Source organism: Cynocephalus volans, chromosome 8, assembly GCF_027409185.1.
Source record: "Cynocephalus volans isolate mCynVol1 chromosome 8, mCynVol1.pri, whole genome shotgun sequence".
NCBI classification, from domain to species: Eukaryota; Metazoa; Chordata; class Mammalia; order Dermoptera; family Cynocephalidae; genus Cynocephalus; species Cynocephalus volans.
This window is the reverse complement of record NC_084467.1, coordinates 98,418,225-98,444,715: the sequence shown is the minus strand read 5'-3', so window position 1 is coordinate 98,444,715 and position 26,491 is coordinate 98,418,225. Positions and strand designations below refer to the sequence as shown.

At 43.7% G+C, this 26,491-nt stretch overlaps 2 protein-coding genes across 2 annotated transcripts; one reads left to right on the top strand and one right to left on the bottom strand.

Annotated features, from left to right (window-relative positions):
* The first annotated feature begins 795 nt into the window (after positions 1 to 795).
* On the top strand, positions 796 to 17,440 carry TMIGD3 (transmembrane and immunoglobulin domain containing 3). Its single transcript, XM_063107025.1, has 6 exons — positions 796 to 1,145; positions 10,796 to 10,902; positions 12,444 to 12,791; positions 14,326 to 14,392; positions 15,296 to 15,396; positions 17,373 to 17,440. Exons 1-6 carry the CDS (start codon positions 796 to 798, stop codon positions 17,438 to 17,440), a joined length of 1,041 nt encoding a protein of 346 aa, XP_062963095.1.
* A 6,432-nt stretch (positions 17,441 to 23,872) lies between these two features.
* Positions 23,873 to 26,275, bottom strand: C8H1orf162 (chromosome 8 C1orf162 homolog). Its single transcript, XM_063105811.1, has 5 exons — positions 26,239 to 26,275; positions 25,193 to 25,262; positions 24,605 to 24,699; positions 24,280 to 24,329; positions 23,873 to 24,037 (listed from the first exon to the last, which is right to left on the bottom strand). The coding sequence occupies exons 1-5, from the start codon at positions 26,273 to 26,275 to the stop codon at positions 23,873 to 23,875; spliced, it is 417 nt and encodes a 138-aa protein (XP_062961881.1).
* Positions 26,276 to 26,491: the final 216 nt, after the last annotated feature.

Sequence of the window (26,491 nt, the reverse complement as noted above, 5' to 3'; positions counted from 1 at the left end):
AACCTTTGCTTGTCCCATTGTCCCTTTGGCAGAGGGTCTTTGATGCAAGGGCTGGGCACCACTATGCTCACACATTCAACCCGTGCAGCCACATTCTCAGTGCTTGCTGTTACACACTAAGGAGAAATACATCTGGCTATAGCTCAGGGCTGCCACCAAAGTTTATTTCTTGTTCCTCTGCTTGTCCTGTTTGCCTTCTTAACATGGGATCTTTCTACTTAAGCCAGCAGAAACATGAATATTACATAGTCAGTGCTCCCATCTCCTCTTCCACCCAACCTTATACTCTCATCTGGTCCCTGAATGCATTCACCTAATCTCATCTTGAGCCATCTCCATGCCACTCACACCTGCCTCCTCTGCCCCTTCCATCTTTTTGCTCTGATTTCCTGGCTCTGTACTTCCTCTTGGCCCATCTCACTTCTTGAAACACCCCTGAAGAGGGTTGTTTATCTTGATGGAGCTCAAAAAGCGCTCTGGGGGCGGGGGAAGGTGGAGGCCTTGAGTCTGTCTGTCTGGGGAACTAAGAGCAGCAGCACTTCCAGATTCAGCCCACATAGAGCTGTCCTCCTGGGGGAGGGTCTGGAAATGACCACCCTGTGACAGGTCCTTTGTAAAGAGAAGGATCTCCAAGAGATCACCCCTCCAGAGAAGAGAAGGAATGACAGAGCTGTGAGTTTTAGACTGCTGCTTCACTCGGACCTCTGGGAAGATGTCTGGCAAGAGCTAGGCTCATTGGCCCATAAAATCCTTCTGGCTCACCTGTCACCTGGGAGGATCCTTTGGGAAAGCAAGATGCTCGTCAACAGCACTGCCCTGTCTTTGGCCAACGTCAGCTACATTACCGTGGAGATTCTCATCGGGCTTTGTGCCATAGTGGGCAATGTGCTAGTCATCTGGGTGGTCAAGCTGAACCCCAGCCTGCAGACTACCACCTTCTATTTCATTGTCTCCCTAGCCGTGGCTGACATTGCTGTTGGGGGACTGGTTATGCCTTTGGCTGTTGTCATCAGCCTGGGCATCACAATCCAATTCTCTATCTGCCTTCTCATGACCTGCCTGATGCTGATCTTCACTCATGCCTCCATCATGTCATTGCTGGCCATTGCTGTGGACCGATACCTGTGGGTCAAGCTCACTGTCAGGTACCCTCCTTGAAGAAGGGCGGGGTGGGGCAGTGATAGAAGTGCCTGAGAAATGGGGCTACAAAGTTCAGATCCCAGGTTTGGTGAAAAGGAATCCAGATTGGCCCTTAATGTTGAAATAGGGTAGTAAATGTCTTTTCACCATATGGTCTGTGAGGGGGTTAGCAATGATCAGCTGAGATTCAGGAACTAAAAACAGAGGAACATCTCTTCTCTGCTGACCATGGCTGTATGCTCAGTCCCCTGGGTAGCCCAAGATGATGAAAGCTTGATGCATCTTTAATTAGTAAAAAATGCTCTTGAGGTTTAGAAATGACAGAAACCTACTAGATAAGATTTCTCTATTTTATGAGAAACAGGCAGATAAGAATGAGAGGAGATAAACTGATGATTCCATTGCTTTACAAATATAGGTTATTTTAACTTTGCTTCCTATTCTGTGCCCACCCCAATGTGTAGAAAAGGATTCTTAGAATATATATATATATATAGTTCTTCTCAATCTTCTTCATGTGGGAACCTTTTCCCCAAAAAGTTCTCCATTGGGCAAAGTAGAACCACCCTGTCGTGTGACCGTGTAAGAGAGCAGACTTCCAAATGCAGAAATCTAATTCCCTAGGTGTCCTAAATTGCACCGGTCTCATGTTTCTCCTCTCTTCTCTGGAGAAAGAGAGTGATGAGGGAGCTACAAACAAACTTAGATGTAAATAAGTCTGGGTTCAAATCCCAGATCTAGATATCTGATCTTGGGCAAGTTATTGAACTTTCTCTGCTTCAGTTTCCTCATCTGTATCACAGTGGTTAAGATACTCCGAACTCAGACTTACCTCATTTCTATTTTAGCTTCACCAATTCTAGCTTGTATAAATTATTTCACTCTTCTGTGTTTCATTTTTTTGGCCTATAAAATGGAGATAATAATTGTACCTTCTTCATAAGTTCAAATGAGTTAACACATGTAAAGCTCTTAGAAAAATGCCTGGCACACAGTCAATGCTCAGTAAATAGTAGCTATAACTACTATTATTTTCACTATTGCTGTCAATAAAATGGATATGTTTATGAAAATATTTCCAGTTTTTTGTGAGATTTAATTGAGATAAAGTCTACAGAGTGCACAGTCGGTACTTAACGATATCAGTTTTTTTGCAATATGTGTAGATTTTTGTCAGGAAGGATGGTTTCAGGAGAAATGGTGACTCACTGGATGAGTCTGTTAAGGTCGCTGAAGGACTTCAACACAATCTTGGCAACTCCATTGATTCATTTAACTCAAACACCAAGTATGGATACCCATACAAATAGAGAAGCGTGGGCAGGCACAGGCAGAGGGGAGGTGTGGGAGAGGCGTGGGATAATTTACATGAATCTGTACAACAGCTAAATGAAACAACACAGAGCAGAGCAGGCAAACAGGCTTCAAGAAGACCATTGCTCAACAGGTAGGCAATCCCAGGAGACTTAGATAAATCTTGCCTCCCAGGAAGTAAAGAATTCTTGGGCTGGAAATGGAGTCCTGAGTGGGGCATGCAAGCACCTGAGTTTGGGCAACATATTCCTCATCCATTCTAGATTGCTCTTCCTTAGAAAAGTCACCAGAGAAGTTTGCTGGATTTTTCTCTAATCACTGTCTGCTCATCTAGTCTTTATATCTAGTAGAGTTTAGCTGGAGTCACCATAGAATATCAGTGCTCTCCTCTCTTAACAGAAGATTGAGGAATTGAGAGAGTGCATGCTTCATCTCTCCCTCTCTCTCGGTTTACAGCTCCATCTCTCCCACCTTTAGCAGTTCCTGCTGTGAACTCACTAGTTCTTTTCCATTCAAACAGATACAGGAGGGTCGCCACTCAAAGAAGAATATGGCTGGCCCTGGGCCTTTGCTGGCTTGTGTCATTCCTGGTGGGATTGGCTCCCATGTTTGGCTGGAACATGCAACTGACCTCAGGGTACCACAGAAATGTCACCTACCTTTCATGCCAATTCCATTCCGTCATAAGAATGGACTTCATGGTCTACTTCAGCTTCTTCACCTGGATTCTCATCCCCCTGATTGTCATGTGTGCCATCTATCTTGACATCTTCTATGTCATCCGGAACAAACTTAGTCAGAACTTTTCTGGCTCCAAAAAGACAGGTGCATTTTATGGACGGGAGTTCAAGACAGCCAAGTCCTTGTTTCTGGTTCTCTTCTTGTTTGCTTTGTCCTGGCTGCCTCTGTCTGTCATCAACTGTATTATCTACTTTCATGGCAAGGTACCACAACTTGTGCTGAATTTGGGCATCCTGCTTTCCCATGCTAACTCCATGATGAACCCTATCATCTATGCCTATAAAATAAAGAAGTTCAAGGAAACCTACGTCTTAATCATCAAAACCTGTGTGATCTGCCAGCCCTCTGATACCTTCGACCCAAGCATTGAGCAGTTTGAATAGTTATCTGTGAAAGATGACTTTCCGTATCATTGAGCTTCAGATTCAGCATCAAAAACACTTGAGCGCCTATCCGCCTGGCCTTCCACCGGGGTGGGCAGCCTTTGGCTGGCTGCCTCCAATCATACCTCTCTCCCCACTTCATTTGTCTTCTCTTGTCCTTCTCTAATTCAGTTCTCTGGGGGCCTGACTTGAGGACAATGTATTCTTGATAGCATTGCCTGTGTTCCTCCCTCCCAAACAGAAGGAACAGTCACAGACACTGAAGCATGCCTCATTGACTTACTGACAAAAGGCCCTAGTAACTGGTCTGGACATGTATGTGATGGGGACATTTCCACTCCATTGTGGAACTGAGCAGTGGACCTGCTCTTAGGAGATGTCTGGGAGATGGTAGTAATAAAAGGAGTGAACTGAGTTTAAGGAGACTTAAACTGCTGAATTCACCTGTGGATGTATTTGAGTGTATAAAGATAACAGCTAACTGTTGTGTAGTTCTTTGCTGGGGTCACTTGGGGCTTGAAGACCCAGCTGGCTGCTGGTGGCACTCAGCCTGCTTGCTACCTTTGCCCTAGAACACCCTGCTCCTTATTCCTGGGCTGATCAGAGCATTTGTCATCAACTTTCTGAGCCATTCATCTATTATTAAAGAATGTCCTAATCATTTCCCCAGGTGTTTCATTCTGAAAGAAGTAGTGAGTGTAGGGCAAAAAAAGGTAATGGACAGCTATTATTTGTTGAGCACTTTCTATGCACTAAGCACTTTGCACCCATTATCTCTTTTGGTCCTGACACTCTGTGAGGTAGTACCACCATTAGCATCACTTCCATTTTACAGAAGAAAAAACTGGGGCACAGAGAAGTTAACTAACTTGTCCATAGTTACATGATTAACAAGTACTAGAGCCAGGATTTAAGCTCAGCCCTGCCTTATGGTAGAGCCCAAGCTTCTCACCACCAACCATCAGTCAAAGAGGGGCTCATAAATTCAAAGCCCAAACTCTCAAGCTCACCTTATGTACAATTAACAGATAGATGGGTGCAAACTACAGTTTCTATACTTGAAGACTGCTGGGTTTTTGCCTTAGCTACCATTGCTGCTCTCTAATCAGGATACTGAACACGGTGGAGTGCCAGTCACTTTTGTCTGAGCATTGAGTGTGGCTCCCAAGATTTGAGGTGGCATCTCTGGTTTGGTCTATCCAAATATGTGGTTGTGGAATCTCATTTTCAAGGCAATATATTGACTTGATGAGAGCAGTGAGATGGAGAGTTCAATTAAGCAAAGAAAATAAGTGGGTCTGAAAATGGAATTAATTCTTAGCCAGTCCTGAAAATTTATCTTAAGCTTAATCTTAGGCCAGAGCCTGATAATCAAATTTATCCTGTTAATATTTCATTTATACAGAGGATCCTTGTTTCTCCTCCTGTCAGCCCAAGAAGAATCAAGAATTCAAGGCTTTTTCACGATAATTAGTGTTTGTTTTTAGTTCAAATACTCCTCCGGGCTGAAGCCCTGGGTTTGTTCTAGGGCTTCTGGTGACCCTGGCACACTGTTTTGCCCATGAACAAACTTTGCCCATTGGAGAGTTGAGGGAAAGTGTGGTTTAGCTCTATCTCCTGGTAATTTACAAACAATCTCTAACCTAGTTGCTGTAGCAGCACTTAATCCCTGCCCTGTTTTGAAACTCGATTTAAAGTGACCACTTAAGACAAAGCAGTATAGTACCAAGACAAACAAAAACCACCACCTAAAAAGACAACACAACAGTCAGTCCTGGGTCATTTATTTGGTGTCAAGTTTTGGGAGGCCAGGGTTGGAATGATGGAGTTTGGGTGTATTGTCCTCCCAGAACTCATGTTGAAATCTGACCCTCAATGTGGCAGTGTTGGGAGCCGTTTGGGTCATGGGGGCAGATCCCTCATGAATGGATTAATGCTCTTCCTGGGGGAGGGGGTCCTGAGTGAGATCTTGCTCTATTAGTTTCCACAAGAGCTGGTGGCTTAAAAGACCCTAGCATCTCCCCCCCTCTCTCTTGCTTCCTCTCCCCATGTGATCTGTTTGTACCTGCCAGCTGCCTGCGCTTTCTGCCATGGGTAGAAGCATCCTGAGGCCGTGCCAGATGCAGCTGTCCCAGAATTGTAAGCCAAATAAACCTCTGTTCTTTATAAATTATGCAGCCTCAGATATTCTGTTATAGCAACACAAAACAGACTAATACAGAAAATTGAAATTTCTTCTGCCAAACATTCTGGTCGCAATTATACAACTATTAAATTCTAAAATTTCCATACATTCTCTCATTTTTTTGTCTTCTTCTAAGTCCTCCAAACTCCTCCAACCTTTGCCTAACACCCACTTCCAGAGCTGCTTCCACATTTTCAAGTATCTGTTATAAGCAACACCCCACTTCTGGTACCAGTTTTCTGTATTAGTCTACTTATGTTGCTTATAAGAAAATGCCAGAAACTGGGTGACTTATAAAGAAAAATGAAATTTATTGCTTATAGTTTCTGAGGCTGGGAAGTCCAAAGTCCATCAGGTGATGGTGACAATGAAAGGGTCTCACATTGCAAGATGGTGAAAGCAGAGAAAGCAGAGAGAGAGAAAGACTCTCCTCTTCTTTTAAAGCCCTCAGAACCATGCCCCTGACCACCATTTTTAATCCATTCACTACTGCATGGTCCTACAATCCAATCAATTCTTCAAGTCTCCACCTTCAATTACCATAATAGGATTTTACACCCTCTTAACAGTCACAGTGAGGGCTAAGTTTCTAATACATAAAACTTGGGGGACACAATTCAAGCTTCAATGAGTTTTGCAGGAACATAATTCTATCTACTACAGTGTCATTAGACAAACTGTAGCTCCTGGGTTTCAGAATCATTTTTACTTTTTTTCTCTTCCCTCCTGCACTCCCCCCCCACCTTTTTTTTCCCTCTGATTGCTACTGCTTAGCAAATTCACTGATGTCTTGCAGGGAGTTGTGTTTTTTGTTTTATTTTATTTTTGTCAAATGGGAACCTCCTGAGATAAGGTGTTCCACCAGCCCAGAAGAGGCCCTTAAAGTGAGAATGTCCCTTAGAGTATACTCAAAAAAGATGAACCAAGAATCACTGGTGAGGATCTTGGCTAGAAGTAACAAGTGTAAGGTCGCAGAGGAAGGAGACACTAGCTGGGCAAAGGATGGAAAAAAAGATTTTATTAGCAAGAGGCAAGAGGACCTGTCAGATTGAGCCAAAAAATGGTGTCAGCACCAAGAGGCTGGTGGGTGTCTTCTTTTACAGGGTTAAGGTTGGCATCGGGCCAAGCCTAGGAAGGCAGTTACAGTTGTTCCATTCTGGGAACAGCTTGCTCATGGGAACAGAGACTTAGGGAGATAGAAACTTAGAGGAACAAAACTGAAAGGTGGGGGCTTTTCTAAAAGTCAGGTTCTCAGTTCCAGGGACCTAACAACGAGATCCACTCTGGTTTCAGGTTTAGAGATTAGTGTCACAGGAATCTCCCCATAACCCCATCTTCTGGCTAGATTCCTTTCAGCTAAACTGTAAAGGGTAACCGTGGGCTTTTATTCCAAAGGAGTAAGGTAAAAAGATCACCCAGACAGAACCAAGGTTGGTATCTCCTCCAGTCAATGAATAAGATGGAACAAAGGTGGATGCTGAGTAACCAGGTTTATTTACCTTATTTATTAATCTTTTTTATTAAGTAAACTGTGGAAATAAGTGAAGGCCAATCTAACAGAACAAGCAAAGGCTATTTATTTTGAGCTTGCTTTAGCAAGGGAGTCACTTGCGTTGCAGCAGAGACTCAAAGGCGGGGAAAGGAGTAGGAAAGCTTTATAGTAGTGACCAAAGATAAACTTAGGCACATTAAAATTTTAACAAGTTTATTTGAACATTCAACAACTCATGAATTGAGCAGCAGTAGACCCCGAATGGTTCGGCATTCCACTGAGGAGGTGCAAGGGGAAACTTTCATAAGGTGTTTGTGGAAACAAGACAAAGAAAATATACTTGATTTTTTAAAGTGGAAAGTTCTTAGTTACAGGTTAGTTTGGCAGTTTCTGATTGGTTAAGCTTAAGTTTTGTTTTACTGTTTACATTTAGCTCAGCTTAAGTTTGCTTAGGTAGGAATCCAAGGAGCTGGAGCCATCTCAGCCCAGTGGCCTCTTCATTGTCTTTAACAGTGGGAAAAAAGAGGCGTGCCTTGACTGGAGGCTGCTGGCATGGGGAAGCTGTAGGTGGGCTACCTACAAGTAGGGCACAGTATGTGATTGGTTAGGGGTGTATATTTGGCTTTCTTTGTTTGGTCCTAATTAGAAGTGGGGACAAAAATAAGGTGAGTTGTCAGGTATTAATCAAGCCCTAGCAATTTGGGGCTGATTGTTACAGGGGTTATTGTTTGGCTTCCTGAATTGTTACTAGAGATAGAAAATCTGACTTCCTGTAAGTTTGACTTACAGCAGGTATGCTTACTGTTTCTTGTAGATTGGTGTTTAGTTTCCTGAGCAGGTTGTTGAAGGTTGGGTGTCAGAATTCTATGTTTATATATGATCTGGCCATTGTCTATATGCATATTCAGTTTCTTACAACTAAATGCACATTTTCTAGAGAAACTCTGCCCTTAGATACTATAGCTGAGTATAATGGGAATAAGAAAACTTGGACTGCATCTTGTCCCAGCCACTCAGATGACATAGTGTATATAATATCTCTTTGTAAACTAAAATGTTCTACAATTTTAGAGTGTTTTACTACTGAGGAAGCAGCATAATGTGATGGAAAGAAATTTTTTAGTTTTTTCCCCACCAGATTTAGCATCAGATCATAGTGGCTATACTGGTTGTGTGAACTTGGTAAGTTACTTAAACTTCAGAGTATCAGTTTTCTTCATTTGCAAGATGGGAATAATAACGTCCACGTCAAAGTTGATTTTGTTTTTTTTTTTACTTTTTATGATGGAAAATTTCAAGCGTACAAAAGTGGGACGACTGGAATAATGAGCCTTCATAAATTTGTTATCCTGCTTCACTAATTATCAACTGATGGCCAAACTTGTTGCATTTATGCCCACTCCCACTGGCCCAACCCTGATTATCTTAAAATTCTAGACATCAAATTATTTCATCTGTAAACATTTTGGTTTGTATTTCTAAAAGACATCTTAAAAATTATTTTGTTTATTCTTATTACCCATTTACCTTCTAATTTATACATCTAAATAGAGTAAAAATGATAATGCTACTCTTAAGAGGGAGCAATGGAACTAATAATGCCGAGTAATACTCAGAATGCTGGTAGACGCGCTGTTCACTCTCTGTAACGCTGGCCTTTTCATTTACTTTAAAATGTTACATTTTCATGCAGAGCATTTTGCGGATACCTATCTGTGCCCAATACATTTTTCTTTTGGCTGGCTCTTTTTCTGGTTTTGCGATGCTGTCTCTGAGCCATGCTGAGCATGTTTGTTTTGCATGCAATATTGTCAGAGATAAGAACTACTTTTAAACAATATAACCACAATATATCTGTATTAACTTTCCATTGCTGTGTAACAAATGACAACCAAACTTAGAGGCTTAAAAAATAATCCTTTATTAGCTCTTGTAGTTTCTACAGGTCAGGAATTCAGGGGAGATCTTGGTTGGGTGGTTCATGCTCTTGGTCTCTCCTGAGGTTGCTGAGAGTCTGCTGTCATCTGAAGGCTTGATTATGACTGGAGGACCCACGCCCAAGGTGACTCTCACACATCTGGCAAGTTGATGGTGGCAAGTGTGTCCACATGGGCCTCCATAGCCTGCGTGAGAGTCCTCACAACATGGTGGCTGACTCCCCAGAGGGAGCAGTGTGGGGACTAGGGTGGAAGGTACACACCTTTTATGACCTAGCCTCTGGAGTCACACGCCACCACTTCTGCCATGTTTTATTGATCACACAGACCATCGCTGATTTAGTTTGGGAGGGACTATCTGAGGGCATGAACACCAGGAGCCATCCTGAAGGCTGGTCATGACAATATGATTATCATATCTAAAAAAGTAAAAATTATTCCTTAATAGTGTCAATTATCTAGTCACTGTTCAAATTTTCTCAATTGTTTGCTTCAATCAGTATCAAAATAAGTTTCACATATTGTAATTAGTCAATATGTAGCATAAGTCCCTTTTAATCTATAGGTTCTCCTTTCCTTTCTTCTTCTTTTTCCCATGTAATTTATTTGTTAAACTCAGAGAGGTTTTTGATGAGGACTAAATAAAGTCATGTAGGTAAAACACCTGCTACGATGCAGGCCTGCCACTGGCCCATATGCTGACTTCATGTGAATTAAAGGAAGGCTCTTCTTCCTCAAGAGAGGACATTAGTGCACAACCTGGGCAACCATCCTTTTCTGGCCCTTGATGGGAAGTGCTAGCTCTGGGGTGTGATAAGTAGCACCCAGCTTAAATTCACCAAAGGAGTAGTTCAATAATTCGAACTTTAAAAACCATGGTCAGGGCTGGCCCCGTGGCTGTGGGTTCGGATCCTATATAGGGATGGCCGGTGCACTCACTGGCTGAGCATAGTGCAGACAACACCAAGCCGAGGGTTGCGATCCCCTTACCAGTCGAAAAACAAACAACAACAACAAAAAAACCAGTGGTCAGAGCATCTGAGTCTCATTAGGAATAAGGAGAAGCTGCTGCTGCTTCAGGGACAGGTCTCCTTGATTTGTCCCAGCTTGGCCCAGGATGGCTTTCAAGAGGTCTGGAGACTGTATCCCTGGCTGCTGACACCCTGACATCCCCACTTCTGCTTGCTCACATGTTCTGGATTATGGGCACATATGCTGCTGATAGCTGGCACTGGGACTCCAAGAGTGGTGGATGGACAGGAGGAGTGGCGTCTGGTGATACCTGGACCATTGGAGGGACACTGGCACAGCTGCACACACGAATATGCGCCAGTGATGATGTGTGTGCATGCATTCTTCTCAGCATGTACAAGGCTTTGGGTGCCAGAGTGGACTTATCCAGGAGGGGGATCTCCACTGCTGTTTTCCTCTGCCAGAAAGCCTGGAATTTTCTTAGTTGCCCTATAAGTAAATTTATGCCCATGAATGCCATCCCTCGGATGAGATACCCTTATGCAGTGCAAAACATGGATATCTATACATGGCAGCACTGCTTGGATTAACTGGTTGTCCCTCCTTTTCACTGGCTGTTTCCTTTAAACAGATTCAAGATTCCTAAAGTCCCTGGGTATAAACTGTCATTCCAGTCAAAGGTTCGTTTTAATCCAGTTATGAGGCTCCTTATTCTGCTCTCCTTGGCTGTCTTTTCAGGTAAGATGTGGGGAAGGGACATCTCCAGCCCTCCAAGCTGTGGCCTTCCCAGAGACCTTGCACTAGAGTCCCTCCTACTCCTTTCTTGCTTGGAGTCTCTGTTTATTAGCTCAAACCACCTAAGGAGTGGAATGGGGAAATAAAAGGAGGTGAAAATAAGTCTTGTCCATATTAGTTCTTGTTCTTAGCTCTCATAAGAGGGCTTGTGGGGAATTTGAAACCCTTGGCTAAAATGAGGGCTCTAGATTTTCTCTTTCAGTTTACCCAGGTTCCCCTTCCCCATTCTCTCCTCCCCTCAAAAGTGTTTGTGCAGATATATGAGGACACGACTTCCCTGTTTACCCATGCCCAACCCCAAAGATAAGACTAAGAAGACGGCTTGTCCCAGCTCTGTCGCCCTTCAGTTGTGTGACCTCTAGAGTTACTGCACCTCTCTGTGGGTTAGCTTCTGTGCCTGTAAACTGAGGCTCACGTGGTCAGTCTTCCTTGTGGGGTTGTTAAGAGAACAAAGTGAGACTAGGGATGTGAGCTCGCTTCATCAGATGGTCCCATCCACTCTGAGCTGCATTTGCGGCAGCATTTGGAATGTTCTCAGGGCACATTTGGAAGGCCAAGAGAGGGATGGACTCTGCTGCCCCAGTTCTCCTTGGTCAGACACTTTCCCAGCAATCGTCAAGCTGGACACAGTGTGTGCAACTTCCTCATTATGCAATATCCTGAGATGATAGAGGTGTCTGTGCTGGTCTTGTATGGAGGAAACGTGAAGTTCTTATCCCCTAAAGACAGAACTAACTCTCTCTGTTTGCAGCCCTATGCAGCCAGCGGAAGTCTCCAAACCTTCTCACTTTCTTTTTGAGAGTACCAAGGTGGGGTAGAGGGCTAGGGACAGAAAATCTACTAACAGTAAGCCTCAGGCCCTACAAGGCTCCCTGCCAAGCTATGGTGAGAGACCTCTGTATTTCACCCACCCTTAGGCCAGGGAAAAAGCCTTCTCCAGGGTTGCTCCATCAGTTTGCTAGGGCTGCCATAACAAATGCTGCAGACTGGGTGGCTTAACCATTGGAAACTTATTTCTCACAGTTACAGAGGCTTGAAGTGCAAGATCAAGGTGTTGGCAGGTCTGGTTACATTTTGAGTCCTCTCTCCTTGGGTTGCAGATGGCCACATTTTCACTGTCCTCACATTGTCAACCCTCTGTCTGTGTCTGTGTCCTAATCTCCTTTTCTTATAAGAACACCAGCCATATTGGATTAAGGCCCACTCTAATGACCCATTCTAACTTAATTACCTTTTAAGAGGCCTTTTGTCCAAATACAGTCACATTCTGAGGTATTATTGAGGGCTAGGACCTCAATATATGAATTTGGAAGGAAGACACAGTTCAGCCCATAACAGTTGCCAACCCCAAACAGGCAAAAATCAGCCACCAAATCTTTAATTAATGATTCTTCAGGAGGAAAGGATCTGCAAAATGTTTGAAAGAATAATAGGTGTGTGTGTGTATGTGTTGTGTGTGCACGTGCTTGTGTGTGTTTTCACAGATGCCATGGTCGTGGACAAAAAGGTCAAGGAAAGCTTTGTGCTGGACACAGCTTCTGCCACCTGCAACTACAATGCCCACTATAAGGATCACCCCAAATATTGGTGCCGAGGCTATTTCCGGGACTATTGCAACATCATTGCCTTGACCCCCAACAGCACCGACCGTGTGTCCCTATGGGACACAGGAAACCAACTCATTGTCACTGTGTCTTGCCTGACCAAAGAAGACACCGGCTGGTACTGGTGTGGCATCCAGCGGGACTTTGCCAGGGATGACATGGATTTTACAGAGCTGATTGTGACTGATAACAGAGGAGAACTTACCAGTGATTTTTGGTCTGAAAAAGGTAAGGAGACTGTTGGGGTCTGGTTGGGGGTAACCCACAATAGTGGGTGTTTGTTGGTGTGGTAAATACTCACTGAAACCAATGAGCAGCAACTCAGACTCCCCAAGGTCCTCTGGTGTTACCTGGTATCTCCCTCCCTCCAAGGAAGTTAGGGTGGTCTTTGCTGGTGCTGGGAATTAACTGAGAGTTTGGGGAAGAGCCCGGGGGCACTCTTAGAGCCTCCCTTCCCTCACAGCAGTCTGGTTCAGGGACCCTGGAAGAGACCGATGGGGTCTTACACATGTGAGATCTTTGTGCTGATGGTCAGGAAAGGCTTTGAGGTTGTCATGAAATCTCTGTACACCATGGTCATCCTTTCAGGTCTAGAATCTTGAAGATTAGTTTCTTGAGAGGTGATTGAGGCTGCAAAATATGGCCCAGGCACCTGGAAACTATCAACTTAAATAATCTAATAACTTACAGGGATAAATATCATGGTGAAACTGATCAGCACCCTCTTTGACTTTTAAGGAACACAGTTTACACTAGAAGGTCACTGGGAGGGTATGGGTGGGACTGGAGCCCATAGGGAGAATTCTGCCTGAGCCAATTAACCGCCACTTCCTGCTGGAGCTGAGACATAGGATCTCCAAAAGCTCACCAAGTTCCTTCTGTCAAATGTTGAAAACCTCTTTTTGCAACAGAAAACCTCTGTTTCTGAGGCAGAGAGCTTATGAAAGGCACTATCCTTTCTCTGGTTTTCTCCTGTGGCTTCTCATTGTTTCCATTTCTAGAAGGCCTGTCTTTTTCTATCGCAATCCAGAGCACAATGCCAGTAGAAAAACAAACCAAAGGACTCAAGGAGAGCAGTAGGAACCCCCCTCCAGGGCTAGGAAGAGAGTCTTGCTCACACTTGACCTACTGGTAATTGATCCAGCAAGCGTCTTCTGAGTGTTAACATTGTTTATGCCTATAGTGTTTCCTCTCTGTGTGGTTCTGCTTTTACTTGATTATATAGCCTGTCATTAGTTTTAAGCTCAGGTAAGAAAAGTCCCACTTAAATGCACTCCTTAGTTTAAATGAAATACAGACCCCTGCCAGGTTTTCTCAGAGGAGGCAATTTAGGTAGCCCTGGTGGGACTTCTCCCACTGGGTTTTGATGGCTTCAGAAGCATGAGATGGCAATTATGTCACTGATCAGTTCCTTAAGGATAGGATTGGCCATCTAGTGCTGCCAGTGTCCCCTCCTATGGGGAGGGGCCTTGGCCTGGGGCTCAGGTCACTTCTGGTCTACACAGGGCCTTTGTGCCCAGTGACAGGGTGCCTGGCTTGGCAAGCAGAGTGTGGGGTAGATTTCAAGCCCTACTTGTCCACTCAGCCTTGTTCCCTGCACATTTATACAACGGTAGTTGGTGCCTCTGCTTTACCCTGAAGTCAACCAGAGCACTCCCTGTCTGGAGACTAAGAGAATGACAGGCAGAGATGCAGCTGGAAAGCAAAGGAAGGGCCTGGGTATGGGCCTTACTCGACTCTCAGCAAATCCTTTCTGATTCAGACCTATCAGGCAATAAGAACAGAAGCTGCAGGGCTTCCAAAGTCATCCACAAGACAGATCACTCCAGGTGAGTCCTAGTCTTAGAAGACAAATGGGCTTGGGGGGTGGAGGGTTGGGGTATGTGTGTGTGGCGGGGAGGCAACCACAATACAACATGACTATTGATTTGCACTTACTACTTTTCAGCTGTGTATTGTTTCTCCACCTGAACTACATATCCTCGATGTGACAATTTGGTTTCCTTCAAAAGAATATAGTATAGGAGTCTTGGTTGCAAGAAGCAAAAATGCCCTCTAGCTATTTATCTAAAAGGAAACACTTATCAGAAGGAGAGAGCAGTGTCTCAAATGCAGGGGCAGGGATGTGGCCACCCATAGACACTGTCAGGAGCAACATCGTGACTGTCTCTAATCTGCTACTCTCTGTGTGTTTGCTTCTTCCTTCTCTCTCTGCACTTCCCTTTTTTCTTTCTTTCCTTTCCTTTCTTTCTTTTTTTCTTTTTGGCACAAAAAAAGGCATCTATTTATTTATTTTACTTTTTTGGCAGCTGGCCAGTATGGGGATCCAAACCCTTGACCTTGGCATTGTAACACCACACTCTAACCAACTGAGCTAACAGGCCAGACACTATTTATATTTCCTGAGCTTATTTTTCCTACTTATTTTTTTCTCAGACTAGCCAGTCTTGAGAGTGAATTTTCCTACTCCCAATTCCAGTTAATTTCTGAGGAAGAAGCACATTGCCAAGCTTGGTCAAATGCTCACCAGGTCCAGTCAAGTGCGGTCCAAAGGACAGGGTCACTCTAAACGAATACAGTTGCCAGGAACTACTGTAACTGGGTGTGTGGGGGTGGGGGTGGGGTAGGGGGGTGGGGAGGTGGGATGCAGATCCCAGAAAACGGGATCCAGAACAGAGAACCAAAAGACAGTTTCTTCCAAGGGACATGAACTCTGCTGTGATTCCTTCTAGGATGTCTATTCTCACCGTTTGCCTGTTGATCACGGGTTTGGGAATCATTTCTATAGTCAGCCATTTGTCCAAAAGGAGGAGAAGTCAAAGGAATAGAAGGGGTAAGTAGCAGTTTGGGGGTGGGGATGGGGGTCAGGCAGGCAGGAATTGGAGAAAATGCAAGTTTCCAAGGAGCAGCTTTCAAGTGAATGAATATAATCCTCCTCTTAGTGTCTAGTCAGCTGTAGACCAATGCAGCCAGCCCGCAGGCTGGGAAAGATGTCTGCTGCATGGCGACATGGCATTATGACAGGTAACAGAGAGAGCACTATAACTTTCTTTAGTAGATAAGTGTGACACAACCACACTGCAGGTTCCATGGCTGGAGGGTCACCTGACTCCCCAGCACACAAACTTTGAGAGGCAGCCTTCACCTGGAGAGACTAGGAGTCAAGGCTCCTGTCAAAGGAAGGAGCTTTTGGGGCCCCTAGGCAAGCAGGTGTAGAAAGGTCCCCTTGAAAAGCTTCAGGGGTAGAAGAAGACAGGCCCAATGGTCTCAGCCCTGTCCTGAGCCAAGGAAGTGGTCCTGTAACTTTGTCTGTGTCTCCTTTTGCTTTTGGGTGATTATAGGTAAAGGCCTACCCAGAAGCTCAAAAAACAATCAAGCTTCTTCTGTGATCCCTGCACCCTTGGTAAGTTCCCTCCTTGATTCTTCTGTCCTGAGACCTGATCTTTAGGTCTCCCAATTCCTAAATAGAGAAGGGACTGTGTGGATTTGTCTACCTTTCCCTTTGGGACAGCATTGGGGACACAAAGGCTGGTCTTACAATCCAGAAAATTCTCTAGGCCACCATGTGGTGATTCTGCTAACCTCTGAAGTGTACACAGAGCAGAAGGAACATCAGACACAAGTGCCACTGTTTGGCCAATAGATTTTTGTTTTTCTTTTTGTGCTTAGAAACCACAGAAACACCTTAGGCAATGAAGAGACTGTAAGCATATTTACAAGACAGATTCCACCCTCCTATGGGTGTGGAAATGTAGAAAACATTTCAGAGACAGAGGGAAAAAAATCCTTAGAAATTCCTGTTAGCGGAACACAAGTGTCCATAGCCAGAAGAGTCTGAAATGTAAAGCTTAGGCTGCAAGGGCTTGTACTTTCCCTGTGATATTTTGGTCCTGGGGCCAGAACAGGAACCCTAAGAAAGCAAAGCAGTAGCTCCCACAGCATTTCCGACCTTTTGTCCTCCAGGAGGTTTGGGAACTGTGGAGGTAAGGATGTGGACAAAGGAATGCCTTTCTTGGGTTTGCCCCAAACCGCTCCTTTTGGGACACAATTGTGGTCTAGGTTTCTGCTAAAACCATGGTCACTTCTTTAAGGCATGACCTTGGACAACTTTGTACTTTTCTGTGCCTGTTTTCTTCTCTATAAATTGAGGATCTCATTCCTATACTCTCCAGGATTTTTTCATTCATTCATTCATTCATTCATTCATTCATTCATCCATCCATCCAGCGAACAAGGAGCATACTAGCTAGATGTGCAGGATACAAAGGACAAGCAAAAGAAGCAGCATCTATCTTCATGGAGCCTACAATGTAGAGTGGAAGGATGACAGACTATCACACATAAACACGCAAACGTAAAGTTGTCAACTAGAGAGAGTACTCTAAAGAATAGACACAAGGTACTATGAAAGATGCAGTGGAACACAATGCTATTCCTTTTTTGCAAGGAGTTGTGCAATCTGCTTTGGCAATGGCCTGCTTCCTCACACTCAGACAATTGCAACCTGGCAGCCTGAACCAAGGTCCCTTCTAACTCTGCCATTCTTGGTTTCTGAAGAAGTCCAGTTGCCTTCCCATCACCGAAATTTGGTGGGAGGTGAATGCAAGCCTTGTGTACCGAGCTTTCCTATTGACCGGCTGATGAGTTTTGCAGTAATGATATCTTATTTCAGCCCTGAAAGCAAAGTTTGGTGTTTAGCTCCTACTTAGCCCTCATAAAAGAATTTGCAATTTTTGCTGCAAAAACACTCAGCAAAGGTAGGCAATAGATCTCAGCTCAATTTTCTCTTTCTTTTCCCCAAGAAAATAGGCAACTCTTTGAAGCCCCTCTCACGTGCCCTGACTCCAAAGGAAATGGCATATACTGAACAGCTGTGATTGAAGATTTCTTTTACTTAGTTCATAAATAAAGAGATGCTACAATAGAATCACCATGACAACTGGCCCACATCTTGGGGACTGATTCTGATCTCTCAGGCACTCTGAAGTATCTTCTAACGTTGCCAGTAGTCATTTGCAGCTAGGTACCAATAGTGATAGAAGAGCTATGATATACCATGCCTGAGCAAGGCTGTAATCAAATATAATCTCAAGATCTTAGTTCTTATGCATTTGATTAGCCAGAAGTGAAGAAGAGGTGCAGAATCTGGGTCAGGGGGCCAGGAAGTCACTTGTATTTTATCTGTTAGCCAATAAATTCCTGACCAATATTGAATGAACTCCAAGGCATGACTAACTTCTCCAAGGATATCACTGGAAAAGTTTTTCTAGAAAAGTTTCTTAAAAAGTATAATATTCCACTTCATTTCTAAATTGGTATTAAATGCTGTCCTACCCAAAGAAAAGGGAAAGAGACTAAATCAGTGTTTCTCAGATTCTCTTGAAGAAAAGACTGTAGGCCTTTAATCACATCCTTTATGGAAAATGGCCACCAGATTGAATGGATGCTCCATTCGATCAGTGACAAACCAAGTTGTGATAACTTTAGTGAAATATTCAAACCAGGAAACACAAATCAAGACCAAGGCATCAGCCCTTTATGGGTGCGAGTCATCAGTGCCAGAATTACCAACCTGCTTAGCTCCTGCTTGCACACCTGCACTCTCTGTCCCCATGCAGTGTCACTCCTGCTATTTCGGGGAGTTCCCAGGGCTGCCCACCATGCCACTGCTCCCTCATCTGAACCCTGCTCTTCAGGGTGCCATGGTCTCTTCTAACGGGGGTTCTGGCTGGCCTCCATCCTCAGGATACTCAAGTGGCCCTCTGGTCTGAGCAGGGTTGGGACAGGGAGATTGGCTATTGATTTGATTCTGCACACGCCCTGGGTGTTTAGATACAGACTCTCACAGTCTTTCAAGAACACAGTTCCTTCAGCTTCCATCCTAACTCCTCTCTCCGTAGGTAGGGGACTCAAAGCTACTCAACAGCCTTCTGGGAAGAGACGAGAGTGTGGATATCATGCCTCTGCATTTCCATACAGCCCCTTCCCTGCCAGAGTCTCAGATCAAACAACATCCAAAGTGCTTACTTTTCCATCAGCCACAAAAGAACCCAATCCCTCCCCTGTGGCCACGTATTGAAGTTACACAAAGGGGTCACTAGCCCACAGGTTCTGCCAATAGAAATCCAGTTTGGGCTCAGTTAGGACATCCAATTACTCAAGGTGAGATGGCAGATGTAGATCTCCCATGACAGGTGAAGACATCTACAGATGTCTTGGAAGATTTACACTTATACTGTTTGTAGGATGATTTCCCCTGAGAATCCTCCAGGTTTGTTCTGATTCCATGATCCAGAATTCAAGAGCCTTTTTTCTTCCCTCACCTAGCAGAGACCTTTTGAATCTGTGGTCAATTATTTAATTACTCATTTTATCTTCCAGCACGGCTGGTTGCACACCAGTTCTCATGATAGGGAGACAAAACAAGACACTGTTTAGGCCTGTAATGTTAAAAATGGGAAGACGGAAGAAGGAAGGATCATTAATTTGCTTTTTCATGTACAAGTGGACGGCCACCTCACGAGGCTCACACCTACTATCGCCGCTGTGTGTATAAGGCACTGGCTCTGAGCTGGAAAGCTGATGTAGCATCTAGCTTCAGGGTTGGCAGAACTCTTTGATGTCAGCCCGGAGTTTGGGAAAGCTGACAGCACCAGCGCCCTCTGCGTGTGTACTTCCTGGTCAGCCAACGGAGAAGGCCATTCCTGGGTCCGGCTGCCCTCGTGCGGCTGGCTGCTCTGTGTGCCATGGCCCACGCATAGGACTGCTTCCCTACACAGGCCTTTCTCCTAGACGTGTTCATTCTCACAAGGAGCCTACTCCTTTATCAAACTCTCTTCCACTGGCTTCTCCCTCAAAATCCAGCTGCCAGGAGCAGCTGCTCTATCTCAGAAAGAACATCCGCTCTCTATTATGTCACCTGACTTTGCCTTTCTAGTTTCCCTGCCACTCTAAGTGCTGTGGAGCAGCTTGGTGTGGAGGTAGGATGCAAGGAATTTGAGGTCACAGGACTTGATTTAGATTCTTGTTCTGCCCCTTACTAGCTGGGTGATAATTTGGGTGAATTATTTCCTCTCTTTGAGCTTCAATTTCCTTCCCTTGATTTTTAAAAATATTATTTAATGTATTTTAAAAAGAGGTTTGAGGTGGGTGCTTCTCTCCCACTCCTGCTTCTACCCCTGTAGATCGAGATCCATTAGGGTGACACTCCTCAATGACTCTCCATGGGAAGCAGAGTGGCCTGTCTGACGTGAGACTGAAAGTAGGAACTGGGCATACATACTTTGCCCCTTCCTCTTCCTTTTTTAATCTTTTGGTTGCAATAGTCAATGAGCACATGATCTCTTCTGTAACTCCTTGGGAGCAGGCTGAGCCACTGAATTGGTTGTGGGGAAGGGAGGGGACTTGCACTGGTTCAGCTGTATCAGTTATGAAATTCAGTATTCTGAAGCCTACTTCTTTGCAGTTACAATTTAAGCTATATTTTCCATTGTTGAGTATGTTCATAATAAAGATGCTATTTTGGTCTCTGTCTGCTGAGTGCTCTTTCTTATTTCTCAGTTGGTTCAGGATTAAGGTGTGGAATGGGAGTACTAGGTATTGGGCCACCCGAAGATCCTCAACATGGTAAAAGAACTTAAAAAGTTACAAAAAGGCTTTTAAGGAAAAGCATACCTCCTTCCCACCCCTGACCTTCAGTACCTCGGGTACCAAATTCCTCTCCCCAAGGGCACCAGTTATAGTAGTCCCCCGACCCCCAACTGCAGGGGATACATCCCAAGACCCCCAGTGGATACCTGAAACCGTGGATAGTGCCACACCCACTTGCAGTCAATTGGAACATGTTTCTTTTCATGTCTTCCACCTACAAACTTAATGCCTTTTCCATCTTAATTGAGAACTTATCACCCACTGTGGCTAGAACTTTTGCAGTTTGAGGTACAACAGTAAAACTAGCATGAATTCTTTTTCCTTCTTCACAATTTCACAGGTAGAAGATTTGTTCTTACCATAGATCTTAGCAAACTCAGCACATGATTTTTTTCTTTCATTATTAAGAACTTTCACCTTTTCACTGAAAAGAAGCACTTTATGGCTTCTCTTTGGCATATCTGAATTGCCAGCATCATTGTTCGTATGTGTTGGGGCCATTATCAGTAAAAGAAAGTTTGCTTGAACACAAGCACTTGTTGATACTGGGACAGTCAATCTGATAATCCAGAAGGCTACTAAGTGACTTGGGGTGGGGGTGGGAGGGATGCAGCATGGATTCACTGGACAAAGGGATTATTCATGCCCTGGGGTGGGTTGGAGCAGAACAGCATGACATTTCATCAGTCTACTCAGAATGGCACACAATTTAAAACTTACAGATTATTTCCGGAATTTTCCATTTAATATTTTAGGCCACAGTTGACTGTGAGTGACTGAAATCATGGAAAGAGAAACTGCTGATAAGGGGACTACTGTCATTGTGTTTTCTTCTAGACATATGCTAAATATATAAAAACACATGTACATATTCTCTACAATACATGGGTAGAGCAATGCAGATTCTGTCCAACCACTCACACTTTTCATTTAACAATATATCTTGGAGACCTTTTTTCATCAGATCATGTAGAGCTGCCTCATTCTTTCTAATGGCTGCATCATACTCCACTAGCCAGTCCCCTCTCAATGGACATCTAGGGTGCTCTCAATCTTTCTCTTTTCCACAGAGTTGAGCATAATCGATAAATGCTCAGACTCTGGAGCCAGCCTACCTGGGGTTGAATCCCAGTGCCACTACTTACTAGCGGTGTGAAATTGGGCAAGTTATTTAATCTCTCTGTGCCTCCATTTTTGTATCTAAAATGAGAATAGTGACTGTAACCTCCTGGTGTGCTGTGAAAAAATTTTTTTTTTATAAAAGATGACTGGTAAGGGGATCTTAACCCTTGACTTGGTGTTGTCAGCACCATGCTCACCCAGTGAGCTAACTGGCCATCCCTATATGGGATCCGAACCTATGGCCTTGTTGTTATGAGCACCACACTCTCCCGAGTGAGCCACGGGCAGGTCCCGTGATGTGAGGATTTCATGAGTACATGCCAAGCACTCAGAAGAGTGTCAAGAGTAAAATAAGCCTCAGAATATTTTAGCCAATTTAATTAATGCTGCAATTAAAGTTATATAGGTAATTTCCTGCATATTTAAGTAGGATAAATTCTTAGAAATAGAATTTAAAATATTGTTAGCTATTGCCAAATTGCTTTTCATAGTATTTGGACCAGCTAACTCTCCTACCAGTAGTATGCGTGTGTCTTGGTTCCCCACAATCTTACCCACACAGTTTGTTAGCAGACGCTTTGAATTTTGCTAATCTTATTGATTGAAAATATTATCTAATTGTAGTTCTGACTATTTCTCTTATTGGGAGTGAAGTTGAATATCTTTCCAAATGTTTAAGAGCCATGGATATTTCCTTTTCTATGAATTACCCAACATTATCCCTTGTTTTTTTAATCCTGAGTTGTTAACTTTTCCCCCTATTGATTTATAGGAGATCTTCATATATTGAGAAAATTAGCCCTTTGTCTACAAGATGCTTTGCAAATGTTTTATAAATGTGTCATTTGTATTTTAACTTTCTAGTGGTATACGTCAAGTCAGTCTTTTCTGATTTCTGGGCTCTGTGTCATACATTCAAAGACATGCTCCACTCTGAAATTATTCAAAAAATTCCTCCATATTTTCTTTTAGTACTTTTATGATTTTCTTACAGTTAAATTTTATTTTATTTTTTTAATAAAAGATGTCCGGTAAGGGGATCTTAACCCTTGGCCTGGTGTTGTCAGCACCACGTTCAACCAGTGAGCCAACCGGCCATCCCTGTATAGGATCTGAACCCGGGGCCTTGGGGTTCTCAGCACTGCACTCTCCCGAGTGAGCCACGGGCCAGCCCTTACAGTTAAATTTTTGACATGTCTGGAATTTATTTTGATATAAGAAGTGAGATATGGACCCAATTTTATTTTCATTTACATGGATACTTATTTGTCTCAACCCCAATTATTAAATAAACCAATTTCCCCCAAATGATCTGACATGTCATCTTCATCATACTCTAAATTTCCTTATGCATTTTGGTCTATTTCTGATTCTTTAATTCTATTTCATTGATTTATTTATTCATGCACCATTAATATATCTTTAATTAGTCATGCTTAATAAAACAGGTACTTTTAGTTAGCCATTAGGGCTAGCTTTCGGATATTTATTTTTACAATTTTTCCTATATTTGTTTTCTTGGTTTTTGATTACCTAGGAACTTTAGAATAAGCTTGGCTGGTGAAAAATAATCTTACTGGTATTTTTATGGGATTTTCTATGTGATTATTCATTGGGATTTTGCGGGGAATTGACCTCTAGATTAATCTTTACCTTTGGCTCCCATACGATGTTGTTATGCATATCTCTTATGCCTGTAGTAAGGAAATAGAAATCTACATTTGAATAGTGCTTTATACAATAAGGACCTTGTATTTGCATAGAACTATGAGATGTTAGAGTGCTTATGTATATAATATCTCATTTAATCCTCAAACTAATTCTAAGTGGTGTTATCTCTATTTTCAAGATGAAAAATTTGAAGCTTAAAAGGCTTAACAAACTTGCCTAAATGAATTCACCTGGTTAATGGCAGAATTTGAGACCTGTACCCCAATCACTCCCGAGCATGTCCCAGAGTACCATCACCTCTGCTAGTTTTTTGGGGGCTATGGATGAGCTCTGGACTTTTGGTCCTGACCTCTGGAGAAGATGATGGGGACAGAGAAATAAATGATGAAGAAGGAGCCAACATTGTGGAGGGTTTGCCTTTATTTAAAACTCTTGATAGGTTGTTCATTTGGTTGACTCCTCCCAAGTTGATTAGTGACTCTGGGTGAATGCTCTTCTGTGCACTGAGCTCTGAACCACATGCTTTGGAGGCAGTCTCAGCCCTCAAGGGGCTAACAGGCTGCCAGTTCAGAGGAAGGGTCAGCAATCTTTTCTCTGGCCAGGAAAAACACTGGCCATTGGTCTTCAAAACTGCCAGATAACATTACCAGATCACCAGTTGGCTCAGTTGGTTACAGCACTGCTTTGTGGCACCAAGGTCAAGGGTTTGGATCCCGGTCAAGGACACTGGCCAGCCACAAAATAAACAAACAAAAAACATTGCCAGATCACACAAATAATTCTGACTGCAGTTTCACATAGGTTGTGTCCAAAATTTGTAAAAAAGGGAAAGTGATGTATGAAGATGGAGATGAGAGGAACTGAATTCATGGCTCATTGGAAAGGCAGGGTGAGTTTGTCACTTTAATCTGAGCATAGACAATGGGGTCTAAGTCTGCAGAATGGTTCTTAGTCAAATGATTGCTCTTTTCTTCTGAGATTTTGAAAGCCATGCTGGTGTAGGTAAGTGACTCCTCTGGGATGGATGAAAGCTGTGGAAGGAGAAAAAGAAGGAATGAATGAATTCCATTTGGAGCAAAAGGTATCTTTTTGGGAATAGCCTGAAAGCTTTGGTCAGATGAGACCCAAAGAAATCAGAAGAACTTTTCAAAGAATCACTTGCCCAGTATCCAGAAAGCAGTACCACTGTTCTAGTCAATAATGCAGAGTCTATAGAGGGAAATTCCAATGGCAGTAGCCCTCCAATATCTCAGAAACAGTGTGGTCATCTTACCTCGGCTCGAGGATCTGAGTGAGGATCCAGGGTCTGGGGACTGGAGTGACCTGCCACAAGTGCTGGGAAGAAGAGGGACAAGTCTCATTCATGGGGTCTGGGGGAATAGGGAGCCTCTCCCTTCAGCCTTGGGTGAAGGGGTGGGGTGGGGAGGGCAGGGGGAAGAGAAAGGGAGGGATTCGAATTGTTAGTCTGCAGAGACGGTGGGCTAAGCAGGTTTATCACACCCCACCCCTGCTCCCGCCACCTCCTCCCGTTATTCACTCATAGCCAATTGTCAATGGCAGAGAAAGAAGGGCTGTCCCATCCCTTGGAGACCACTTACATTTTCTATAGACCTTTATGATGAGGAAGACAAGGGCCACCAGCATCAGCGTCAATAGAACCCCGACAAAAAAGGCCAAGATTAAATGTTCTTTGCTGTTTTGGCAAACAAAGGGAGCAGATGAACTGCTGGCTTCTTGAAGGACTTTTCTAAAGACCAGAGCATAACCTTTTCCACCTATGAACAAAGCCCTGACGTGGCTTTCATACTGGTTAGTGGACTTTAATTCTCAACCACTGGTTTTCAACTTCTTGTTTTTGAGTTCCAGATCCTTTTGAAGCCTGAGTGAAAGCTGTGGACTCTCCCTAGCCCCCACCCCAAACCCACACAATGTTCGATCCACACAATGTTCAGGCCCACACACAGCAAATTTTATCTCTAAGCTTAGGGGATTCCTGGATCTCTTGAAGATTGGGGTACACCAAGTTAAGAACCATACTCCTAAGATCAAAGACTGATTTAATTCTTCCACTGTTTCTGGTCCCTTCTCCCTAGTGTCCCCCTGCCCAAGTCCTCAAGCCAAAGCTGTCAACACCAAATCAAATGCATGTGGTACAAGATGAAATGGATGGGAGAATGCTCATTTACTTAGGATGGTCAGAGAGACAGGGTGCAGAGCTGATCGTTGGGGCTACTGTGGAGAGGTTGGCTCTTCTGCCTATGAGAGAACATGAAAGGAATTAATGTATCTTCTCCTTCTCATGAAATCCAGCTTAAGTGTCCCTCAGTGCCCCGCCCTATCCAAGCAACCGGTAGAGATTAATGATGGGGCTGCAACTCTACAAAGGAGTGAACATTGTTTCTAAGATCCTGGGTCCTTTAAAACAAAAATTAGAACTGGGACTAAAAAAACCGATCAGGGGCCAGCCCGTGGCTCACTCGGGAGAGTGTGGTGCTGATAACACCAAGGCCACGGGTTTGGATCCCATATAGGGATGGCCGGTTAACTCACTGGGTGAGCATGGTGCTGACAACACCAAGTCAAGGGTTAAGATCCCCTTACCGGTCATCTTAAAAAAAAAAAAAAAAAAAACCGATCAGATACACAAATGAAAAAAGAGCCTAGTGTTTTGCAGACCCATATGTCTCTTTGATAAACATAAACATCTCATGTGTCTCCCTCCTCAAAGATTTTAGTAGGAACTCCTGGAGAGATATGCTCCCTCTAACCTAAGCAGAGAATCTCCAGGCTAGATTCCTTTAGGGAGAAAAGAAACCAGTGTTTCCCAAAGTCCTTGGGAATTTGATCTTGAAACTGCTGCCTTTTTTGTTTGCTTGTTTGTTTTGCAAGGCAGCTATAACAGTGCCTAGTCCAAAACAGCCACAGTGGTTTTCCCCATGCCTATGCCACAAATAAGGGAGCAGTAAGGGAAGTGAACGAGATTCTCATGAACTACCCACCTAGTTTAATACCGAGCACAGAGAGAACCCTTACTCATGTTTAGAGGGCCAGGCAGTTCTTTCTCACTCCTCCTGGCAATAAATTCTGCATCATGGTAAAATCTGATTCTTCCAACTTCAGAAATGCACTAGCCAGTGCCATCCCACTACAGCTCATTCAGCATAACTTCTAGTTCTTCCACTTCATTTTAACTCAGCAGTGAGGCAGATAATTGTTTCTGTCCTGAACTCACCAGTGTCAGGTTTAGGTGTGGAGGTATTGCTTCCCATGCTGTCTTCCCCTGAGAATTGAAAAGGTAACTCTTAGAAAGCTTAGAAAGGAGAGGCAGCTGAGGGGCCAACTCCGAGACTGCGGTTGTACTATAAGAGCAGTAATAATGAGATGGAGGCAAGGTGTGGGTGTTCTAATGCCATCGGTGATCAGAGACTACCTGGTGTAGTTACTGCAGCTCAGCAGCCAGTCTTCAGCTTTGCAATTCCAGAAAT